The sequence below is a fragment of the Hydra viridissima genome, unplaced genomic scaffold (assembly GCF_058129835.1).
Source record: "Hydra viridissima isolate aposymbiotic clone 2 unplaced genomic scaffold, HvirCarnegie_v1 scaffold_7, whole genome shotgun sequence".
Taxonomy (NCBI): Eukaryota; Metazoa; Cnidaria; class Hydrozoa; order Anthoathecata; family Hydridae; genus Hydra; species Hydra viridissima.
In genome coordinates, this window is record NW_028324306.1 from 2817172 (window position 1) to 2828504 (window position 11333).

At 30.7% G+C, this 11333-nt stretch overlaps 2 protein-coding genes and 1 long non-coding RNA gene across 6 annotated transcripts; 1 reads left to right on the top strand and 2 right to left on the bottom strand.

The window, feature by feature from the left end:
* The first annotated feature begins 168 nt into the window (after positions 1–168).
* On the top strand, positions 169–3037 carry LOC149885620 (uncharacterized). Of its 3 annotated transcripts, none has more exons than XM_090092744.1 (2): positions 169–203; positions 2008–3037. In XM_090092744.1, the coding sequence occupies exons 1-2, from the start codon at positions 172–174 to the stop codon at positions 2561–2563; spliced, it is 588 nt and encodes a 195-aa protein (XP_089948870.1). In that variant the 5' UTR covers positions 169–171; the 3' UTR covers positions 2564–3037. The 3 variants fall into 3 exon arrangements, with proteins under 3 accessions (XP_089948870.1, XP_089948872.1, XP_089948871.1); XM_090092746.1 differs by lacking the exon at positions 169–203 and adding an exon at positions 790–889; XM_090092745.1 differs by lacking the exon at positions 169–203 and adding an exon at positions 814–973.
* On the bottom strand, positions 592–2337 carry LOC149885621 (uncharacterized). Of its 2 annotated transcripts, none has more exons than XR_016454045.1 (2): positions 2260–2337; positions 592–1371 (listed from the first exon to the last, which is right to left on the bottom strand). It is a non-coding gene; the product is annotated as an uncharacterized LOC149885621 (long non-coding RNA). The 2 variants fall into 2 exon arrangements; XR_016454044.1 differs by lacking the exon at positions 2260–2337 and adding an exon at positions 1923–2044.
* Positions 3038–4083: 1046 nt separating the features above from the next.
* LOC149885622 (uncharacterized) lies at positions 4084–5451 on the bottom strand. The gene is made up of 2 exons (XM_090092738.1): positions 4554–5451; positions 4084–4462 (listed from the first exon to the last, which is right to left on the bottom strand). The coding sequence occupies exons 1-2, from the start codon at positions 5411–5413 to the stop codon at positions 4150–4152; spliced, it is 1173 nt and encodes a 390-aa protein (XP_089948864.1). The 5' UTR covers positions 5414–5451; the 3' UTR covers positions 4084–4149.
* Positions 5452–11333: the final 5882 nt, after the last annotated feature.

Genomic DNA, 11333 nt, shown 5'->3' on the forward strand with positions numbered 1-11333 from the left:
CTAAACAATACCGTAACACGCATATCTTTTTTATGAAAAAATGCGTTGAACGTCCATCTATTAATACGTCCTTGATTGGACGCATTGAATTTATACTTAACGTAATGACAAGCACGTGACCAGTTTTGTGGTCCATTAATACATTCTATAATCATTTCAAATATCATCGTTATGGTCAATCATGTGCTCCAATTTCAAACCAAGTATGTAAAATTTGTAAACTAATTGTCAAAAAAAACTAATTATTGCATCAAAACTTTTTTAATATTCAATAATTTTCGTTCGTTAATAATTCTTAATTCTATTCCTATTTTCGTTTTTTGATGCTTATATTCAATTCTATTTCAGTTTTCGTTCTTCAGTTATATCCTAATTTTAAATTTTTATTCACATTAACGAAATCAATTATTTTTACTTCAAATTTTACTTCACGTTAATGAAAATATCACTGTTTTGAAGAGTGCTTAGATTAGAAAATTAGAAAAGATTAAGTGAAACGTTAAATTCATTTTCAAGTAAAAACCAAAAACAAAAAGATAAACATATCAACAAGACAACTGCTTTAACATATTTTCATGTAAAACTTTCAAATTAGAAAATGATTTTTATTTTGCTTGAAACAGCTACAAATTATTTAACAATCTAAAATTTCATGTTAAATAAAATGTAAACTTGATCACATGGTTACACCCAACAAAAAAAAAACCTTAAATACGGTTATCGACTTTATTGCTCAAAGTGCCGTTAACGATGATCGCTCCTTTTAGTCGTGTTAGAGGCAACGCCGGAAGTTTATAAAAAACGTTGGATTTTGCTAATCTAAATCACAAGCTGTACAAGTGGATAATAACAATTATTGATGTGTACTAGACTGAACATTACTGAAAAAGTTGTGCTTAGAGATCATTTTGTTTATTTTTAAAGATATTCTTCTTTTTCAGAAAAGACAAGATCAGTCGTAACCCATAACGTCGTAAAAAATTAGTATTTTAATTTTTAACAACTTTTGCCTTGTAACGTTCGTTTTAGTGAATTGTTTGCCAAAAAAAGCTACGCTCAAAAGAAATGTTTAGTGGTGCAACCGAACACTGATAAAAGCCAGACATGCCTTAAATCACCCGAGTGAGAGGATGTGTGTAATCTGCAGGTTAATGAAGCAGCGTGATTAATTTCCAAAGTGGCCCTATATTTAAAACAAAAGCACATGTATTGCTCATTAAGATTAAAAAAATTTAAACCAAGGACATAAAGTACCTATAGATAATCCAAGGTTGATGTATGCATTTTGATAAGCTTGAGGTCAGAGGCCAAAGTAAACTTCATTTGATTGAGGTGAAGGAAATGTGTGTTCAGATTATGATGGTTCTGGTCCTGGTTAGAGAAAATTAAGATAAAAATTTTGAAAAAAAATTGAGCTTATCATAAATTGGATTCAAATTGGCAAATAAATTTCAAATTTCATCAAAATCATATTATGGGGCTCTAAAGATGTAACCACTTCAAGTTTAGCGTGCACTCATTTTTTAAATCTTTTAAATTCTTAGAAAAAGTGTTAAAAAACAAGGAAAAAAGAAGATGCACTTTTTTATACTTGACTATAAATGTAAATATTTAATAAATACTTTATATTCAATTGTTTCTAACTTTGGTTAACCTGCTGGAAAGAGTTGTTAAAAAAAACTGATATCCTCTAAAAAAAAAGAGTGGTGTTCAGTAGCCTTTGTCTGTAAAAATTGATTAGACTTATTTTTTAGCTTGTCCAAAAATTGAACTTAAGTAAACTTAATATGACTTCAAATCTCTGCTGTACACGTGGTGGAACTAATTTTTAAAAATTGCATTTAAGCAGATTTTCCAAAAACTGTGAATTAACTACTTCTGATACTAAAGTTTTCATTTGCTGTAAAAAGTAATTGTCTTACTAATTGTTCTTGTCTTTCTTAATGTTCGGGTCTTCTGATGACCCGGATGAATAGACGCTCCTCTCATATTTACTTTTTTTTACAGCTTAACGAAAGTTGGAGTGCAAGAATCCAGTGATATCTACGAAAAGCTTAAAAAGTCACGTATTGAGAAGTGCTCATTAGATGACGATAAGCCGATTTTGTTAATGAATCCATCTTCTACAACAAAGCTTATAAATGTAATAAATGCAACTGATTCAACGGCTCTCAACAAAAAGTCACGTAATAAGAAGAGCTCATTAGATGACGAAAAGCCGATTTTGTTAATGAATCCATTATCTAGAAAAACACTTACAAATGAAATGTATGCAACTGGTTTGACCATTCTGAACATAAAGTCACGTAATGAGAAGTGCTCATTAGATGACGAAAAGCCGATTTTGTTAATGAATCCATTATCTAGAATAACATTTACAAATGAAATGTATGCAACTGGTTCGACGATTCTAAACAAAAAGTCACGTAATAAGAAGTGCTCATTAGATGACGAAAAGCCGATTTTGTTAATGAATGAATTATCAATACTTACAATATCAAGACTTAAAAATGTAATGAATGCAGTTGGTTCAACAACTCTGAACAATAAATCTGTTTCGTAATGAATCAAATATCAATAATAAGACTTAAAAGTGTAATGAATGCAGTTGGTTCAACAACTCTGAACAATAAATCTGTTTCGTAATGAATCAATTATCAATAATAAGACTTAAAAATGTAATGAATGCAGTTGGTTCAACAACTCTGAACAATAAATCTGTTTCGTAATGAATCAATTATCAATAATAAGACTTAAAAATGTAATGAATGCAGTTGGTTCAACAACTCTGAACAATAAATCTGTTTCGTAATGAATCAATTATCAATAATAAGACTTAAAAATGTAATGAATGCAGTTGGTTCAACAACTCTGAACATTAGATCTGTTTCGTAATGAATTTTTTAGGAAATTAGTTTTTAATCATTGAAAATCAGAAACATTTCGAATGTCTGCTTTTTTATAATTATTTTGAATTTTTTTATTTTTTAAAAGTTTTTATGTTTTATAAAACTTTAATAAAATTTCTATGTGCAAACGTTTTGTATGTTTAAATTGTAATAGGGGAGACCGGGGCTAGTTGGCAATAAGGGTATGTTGACACAATTGCATTTAAATTTGCAGAAGTAACAGGTCCAACTTGTTTAAAACCTTAATGAGCTACAACACGATTTGGAGTATGAACTGCGATAATACCAGTTTCATCCATATTTCAAATATGTCGATTTTCCAGCTTTAAATGATAAAAAATTACTAGTAGGAGAGAATTATCGAAAAATAGGTTCGAACCCGGACAAAAATGGTATTAAGCTGAAAATTTGCAGAGAGAAAGTAGACAGTGTCTGGATGAGCGCAAAAAAAAGCCCCGCTGATTGCGCTACGGGAACATCTCTTTTGGGGCAATTTGGGGTACATAAAAGGGGCAATTTAGAAAGCACCAAAATATATATCGTTGGATCGAAACTTTTATGCTGATCAATATTTATATAAGAACTATTACTTGAAAAAAACTATTTTTTAAGTTATTTACCTTTGAAAAGAGTAAAATCGTTAAAATGTTATATTTTTTGTTTTCAAAACATAATAATATAACTTTTGTTTGTGCGCATTTTAAATGGGAAAAAATTAGAAAATAATATATTCTTTTAAAATAACATTAAGACTTGAATGCAAATTTCTTTAAAATTAGATGTCCGATATCTTACTTTTCTCAAAACAAATCATCAAATAAATTTCTCTTTTATCAATTTTTTTTCTTTTATCAATAATTTTATCAGTTTACTTTTATCAACAATTTTTTAAATACATGAACTCTATTAGATTCTTATTTACGGAATTTATATAACTTTGTTAATAATTTTTTTTCTCTAATGAAACTCTTTAAATATTATAAGCCACAATTTTTTTCTCTAATGAAACTCTTTAAATATTATAAGCCACAATTTTTTTTTCTCTAATGAAACTCTTTAAATATTATAAGCCACAAATCTTCTTCAATTTCAAAATCCTAAAAATGCCAAATAATTGTATTCCAAAAAAAAAAAAGAAGATATTTAAAGAAGATCATGTGTGTATTTAAAAAACAAAATTTACCGTTTTATTGCTGCAGTCTTCAAGCCCACAACAGCCACCGCATGCAGACATCCATTTTCATCCGTTTCTCCTGCAAGAACACATATTTGTTCCGCACATATTTCTTGACGAAGTTTTACAATCGCAGCGAATTACTTTTAACATATTGGGTGGTGCCACATCTTTGTCTGTTGGTATTGGAAGAAGACAACCATTATCTAACTTCCATCCCCATTCTTTAGGATCCACGTTGAAAGATTCATTTAGCATTTTCCATTCAACAACTTGTAGGTGAACTCTAAGACCATGAAAATAAGCAGCACGGTCTGTGGGTGGTAACTTTTCTGGCTTAATAATTCCTTCACAAACCATTTGTTTACATTTTAAATACCTAAGAAAAATACTATGAAAATAAGAAACTTTCTAAATCTAAATGAGTGACTTAAATCCAGAAAATTATAACTAAACTTTCAAATACCAACCGCATTTTCCTTAAAGAAGTTTCTGCATTTCCACCAAAAAGTTCAATGAAAGCCCTTACTGCAGATTCTCCAACTTCTTTTTTGGTTGCCCAGTAATCCGAAATAATTTCAGATACTGATTTTATATTATTGGAGCTTTGCAGTAATTTTAAAAAACTAGGTTTTCCTTTTCCCAGTATTGAAGATGTCGAGTCACATCCTGACCATGCGTGAACAAATAACAGATGTTCTTTAAAACCCATTACTCGAGATTGAGCGTCTTTAATACTCCAGAATTTTTTCTTTCTTTCTTGATAAAAAAAAATCTCATTTAATTCGTCTTTCCAATGATACATTAGCATAACTGCTATATCAGTATCATCAACAACAACAATGCATGGTGAAATTTCCTTTGCAACTTCCAACGATTTAGAGACAATTTTCGTGTCAGCATCCCCTTTGCAAATATATACTTCATATCCATCTCGTTTAAGGTAATCTGACAAAAGTAAAATTAATTGTGCCTTGTTGTGTGAATTCCATAGAAAACGCTCTTGCGAGTACGGAACCTGATTATTTTCTCTTATAACAAGATTTTGCGAAGAACCTTTGCATTTTCTTCTGATGTGTTCATTAGATTTAATTGAAGATTTCTTATCATAACCATCAAATATAATATAAGTGGTGGCATAATTTTTTCTTACATAGCTGATGTAGGTCTCAACAATTTCTACAAACCTCATACCTTTGTTCCAAAGAACTCTGTGGAGTAAGGAACCTCCATCAAGGACATATTTGCACAAAGTGACATTTGTACTTGCTTTAATTTCGTCGTCAGGAAGAATCACTTTGCGCAAAGATGATTTGTTTGCTTTCAGCATCAGGTTATTTTTAAATAATAATTGTGGGAGACGAGTAAGCTCATAATCAAAGTATAGTTCAACGTCAACCTCTCTTTCTGCAATTGCTGCAAGTCTATTAAAAAGGAGTGTTGGATCGACACAACAATCAGTTTGTTTGTCTGGTTTTACGCTATTGGTCAAAACATCTAAAGAAAAAAATGTATTCTTCTTTTTAAACTTTGCTTCATTGAACTTAAGGCCGTTGAGAAATGTTGGTAGACGAACACCTATGTTCTCAGCCTCGTCGCAATAGACAAGATCTTCACCATTGACTGACACAAGACCCTTAGATAATGAATATAGATTTCTATCGACAGTATTGAATGGACTTCTTAGAGAAAACCAGTCATAAAACAACTCACGATGTTCATAATCACATACTTATCTTTTAATACCCATCCATTTCTTTATTGCTTTCTGTAACTCCCATGCCAAATCCAGATAATTTATGCATTGCTTCATGAACACTTGCAGAATAACAGATGCTCATTGTCCATAGGTTGCGTACATTTTCATCAAATCCTCTACCTCTAGTTAAACCACCATTGCATTTTAAAGACCGCATCAGGGTCTGCTCTATTACAAGATCAGAAGATAGGCCAGCCCAATACCTTTCAGATCGGCGCACTGCGTGACGACCATCTAAAAATTGTTGATTTAACCATGGATTCGTTTCTGAAAGGTATTGCATTTCATGCAAATATAACCTGGAGCACTTTGCATAGTTTGAATTCCCTGATGCGGCAAATAAGTTTAGCATTTTTGAGATTGTTTGAAGATGCAAGTACCAGTTACAAGTTCTCTCTGCAACTAAAAATTCCTTTATGATACTAATATAGTATAAGTACAAGATCCAAAGTTTTGCAGTGCGTGATTCATATGACTTCTTTTCCGTATAGGTTAATATGGCACATTCAATATTTTTGATAGCATCTGTATTACCAAGTCTGATTAACTCTTCCTCATTCATACCATTTTGCATTGCGATTTTATAAGTGCATTCAAGTCCGGATATATCTAGTTTTGATTCGTCAACTAAAATATCTATAATTGGACCAACTCTGGACCAACATCTGACCTCTTAAAGCTCTTGCAACAGCTTTTCCTTTAAGCATATGTTTTACTGTATCTTCAGAGTAAACTTGTTCTAAAACCTCTTCCAGGCCAGTCCCTGAAAGCTCATCATTGAAAGCTCATCATTGAAAGTGAAACCCTCCGAGTCGACATACTATATTGAGGTTCTGATCTTTGATAACACCAAACGCTTTCTGCCATAATGGCTGATCAAACGTAACGCAGGGAGTAACTATTTTATATTTATTGGCTTCATCAGTAATGAACAATAGTGTAGAATATATGCATGTTTCAGAATTTAAGTCAATAATAGGTAAAGAAGAATTTAAGTCTATAATAGGTAATAATTTTATGGATGCTTTTTCATAAACTGTTTTTGATTGTGGTGTAGTATGCATCATATAGTCTGACCAGTTTTTGACCAATCAGGGAATGTTTGTGATCCACCTTTTTAGTACAAAGAAAAAATTTTGATTTCCAATCAAATACCTCTTCAAATGAGGATCGTAGTTTCTTTCTTGGAACAGATAATAATTGATCTTTACGACTATCAACAAACTTTCTTCTATAGCTATGATGGACTAGTACTGTTGTACTATTATGCGTGTTCTGTCGGAACTGGTCTCTAAGAAAACTAAAAATATGCAACAATCTTTCTCAAAATATGCTACGTTCCAATTGAGTTTAGAATTAAAACTTAACCTAATTTTACGTTGTTTGAGTAATAAAATTGAAAAAAAAAACAAAAAAAAAAACATTGTTGATGTCAACTTTACTTGACCTCCCCTCCCCAGTGTCACAATTGTCAAAAAAGTTCAGACCCACTTCCTCCCTATTTTGTTGACGTAAATAATGGGCAGCCCCTAATTTGAAATGATTCGAAAAATTAATGAACTATTAATTTAACTTAATTAATTTAACAAACTGCGCGAAAAAAATCTTTTTTATAAGATATATTTAAACAAATTTTAACCTGCATAGTTCATTCATACTCCGTTTTTCGCTTCATCGAATCAATGTTTCGAGACCTTTTCCATATACTTTGACATAACTTTCTTTGTCAAACCCAAGCTTGCACAATACACAAACAGCATTCTTTTTTTTTTCAAATGTAAAAAACTTTTACTACACGTAACGTTTAACTTGTAAGTTTTACTTTTCCATATAACAGTTTCAATATAACAAGACGCAACCTTTTTTCGGAGTAAAACTAAATTATCCATTCATACAAAATGTTTCATTGAAAACTTTTGTTATGAAAACAAAAAAAATGATTAAGTTTTTCGCAGTAAAAATTTTCTTTTGAAAACAAAAAATCGAATGAAGTTTTGCGCGGCATTCACTTTTAACACTTTTACACTTTTCAAACGTAAATAACTTAAAAAATGATTGTTTTCAAATCATAATTCTTATATAAATATTGATCAGCATAAAATTCTCGATTCAACGATATATAATTAATGATATTTTGGTGTTGTCAAAATTAGCCTATTTTTTGCCCCAAGTTGCCCCAAAAGAGATGTTCCGTAGCGCAATCAACGGGACTTTTTTTACGCTCATGCAGAGATTGTCTACTTCCTCTGTGCAAAGTTTCAGCTTTATACTATTTTTGTCCGGGTCAACTTGCAATTCTCTCCTTCTATACTTCGAAAATATTTTTAAAACTTTTTAACGTTAGTGGGATTAAAGCTGGAAACACGTGGTTAACTTGTTGCTTCAGGTTTTTCTACTGAAAGATTTTTTTGTCTTTTAAAGTATGCAGTAAACCAAGTCTCTCCTGCTGTTTTATTTTTACGGTAATTTTTCTGTGGCCTTTTTACGTTATTAGCTTATCCATACTGGAAAGCTAGTTTCCTCACTTTTTTGGGAGAAAGTCCATAATAGAATAACACAGCTGGGTGTAAAAAGCAGGAACTATATCACAACTGGGTGTAAAAAGCAGGAAGTTTTCCAATTAATATTAACATTTTCAGTGAACATGATTTTATACTTGAATGTAGGGTTAGGTTGCCAATATTGTACCCCCTAAGACAAAATTAAAAAATGTAGGCAATCTACCGAGTAGAAACCTGGATTTTCAATTGGATTTCATAATTTAGGGATTGTTTGTTGTAAAGATGTTTAAAAAACTCAAAATTTAAAAAGCGTTATGTCTCGAAGAATCAAACTAAAAAAATAGCGCTAAGAGTACGATTGAGGAAACTAGATCCTTAATTGTACCATTGTAATCCAATATTAAACCACTGTCGTGATTTCAATTACTTTACAGCTTTGTAAATATTTTATGAATGTAGGTTGAAGGTATTTAAAGAACTGATTAAAAGGAATGGTTTTTATGAAATCAGCTATTGGAAATATTCTGATATAACATAACATAACACCTAACTCTCTATAATATAATGAAATGAATATTTTTATTTGATAAACTCTGTGCAACTTGAATTTTTTTTTCTTTTGGAAAATGCCGAAAACAGGAATCAACACATATGGTACAATTTTTATTTAAATTGTATGTTTACCAATGGGTTAGCTAAGATTAAAATAGTGGAGTAAGGTAGGTATTGAAGATAGTTAATAATGATAGTATACTAAATAATGTAAAACAATATATACTATGTCTTAAGGACTGCTTGTCAATACAAGAGTAATACTGAAATTTTTCTTTTTTTGTTTAAGTGGTGAAGTTCGTATTGTAAGTATGGATATTTCTCTAATTGGAATCTCAAAAGGAATTTGTTAAACTTTACACGCATTTGTTAGCGGTCAGAATGGTTGCGTCGGTACAATTAAGGATATGCCTTGAGGTACAATTTACGCAACTAATCTGACATTCAGTTAATTAAAAAGTTTGACAAATAAAAATAAGATATTTTAAATTCCAGGTATTTATTTTGAATTCAGATAAATTATGCTTTAACATAAATACACTGAACAAATCATATCTTCTACTTTCTTTAGTGAAATACACATAGCCATAAAAACCTAAAATAAGAAATCTCCAATAACAAACCAACAAGAGCTTACTCTTGCCTTAAATCAGTTGGATGACATAAAAAAATAGTTGACTACTTAATTTCATTCAGCAAAGATAAAAAATAAATTAAAAATCTCTTGTGGATTGTAAAAATAACGAGTTATGTTAAAAGTAAAATATAGCAACCTTACCCTACTACCAATAGGCAAATCTAGAATCAAGTCTTGCTGCGGAATGTTTAGTGTTAAGTGTAAATAATGTTACTCATGCTGGCTCAACAATATCAGAGAACGACTAGCCAGAAGTTAATTGTTCAAAAGAACCTAATTGCCATATCTCATCTTCAGACAATAATAACATACTTTGTCCAGATGAGGGACCTGTTATTCTAACTTCTGATTGTTTGAGACCATTCAAAAACGCCTTAGTAAGAAAAAGACTTTTGAATAAAGAGGACAAGAAAAAAAGAAGCACATCAATATTAATAGGTTCACCAAATATGAGTATTTAAAAAAAAAAAAAAAAGAATCTTCAAATAAGAGAAAGTTGGATATGGGAGAAAAAAAGACAAAAAAAAAGCATGAATCATGAAAATGACAATGATGATGAGGAATGTTTTTGTTTGGTTTGTGTTGGTACTTTTTCTAAAAGTAAACCTGAGGAAATAAGGGCTCAGTGCAGTAAATGTCACGTTTGGGCTCATGAGTCTCGCTTAATTGGAAACGCATAATTTTATACTTGTTGCAACTGTAATTAAGATTAGCTGTATAACTTTTACTGTTCATATTATATAATAATGATATTAGCTGAAAGCTACTTCTAAATATCATATTGCCTTAAGGGCAAAAAAGGTTAAGGTCAAAGATATTGTTGGATGAAAATCGTCATCAGTCTCCGTTAAAATAAGATGTACTTGAAAAAGATGCTTAAAGTTGCCAAACTGTTCTTTTTTTATAATGTATCCCATCTTACTCCAACGCACCATGGAAAATAAAGGTCTGTTTCGGACCAAAAATTGATAACTTTTTTGTCACTAAAAATAGAGATTTGAAGTTTTGCACAAATGTAAAGTAGTATATGACTCTTCTAATGAAATACTTTTTATAAGAATTTTTTGTAATACAAAGCTAAATATAAATAAGTAAAAATCAAAAACTTCAAAATTGGTTTTTTTTTTTTTTATTTATACTTAACATAATACTTTACAAATGTATGAAAATACCTTAAAATTATTAGAAACGACGAAAAATACAAAACAGTTTCTTATATACGACGAAATATTTAAAACAGTTTCTAAACAACAATTTTTAAATAGTTGTTTTTATGAAATAACGTATAGGTATATTAAAGGTACTATGTCATAACTATATAGGGAGTTTCAGCTCCTGAAACCAGTTCGTTGGCTTTCAAAAGCTGCAGAGTAACTTTATCAAGCTGTTGCACAATTTTGTTTTACGGTTTTCTAATACTGGTGATGTACGGATCGGAAGTATACAGAAGAGTATGAAATACATCCTCATTTGTAACTGATCGAGAACATTTTCTGGCATGTTGAAGGCGAAATTTTTTATTGTCCTTATTACGGGATTCTTGCGCATCTTCTGAAAGTTGACCGGTAGGAAGTACTGCAAAATGCTATTTTCTCCGTGAAGTTAGATTTTGTGTACTGAAGATGGCATATAGTACCATCCATACTTGGTCACATAGATTCGGGCAGTTTCTACAGCATAACTACCAAAACTTTCTGCATTTTTTATAACACCTGAGTAGAGAGCTTGCAGAATTATGTAAAATCGCTTAATCGAATTTTCATCCACTCCAGTGATTTCAGCAGAGCATTGTAAAAAAATT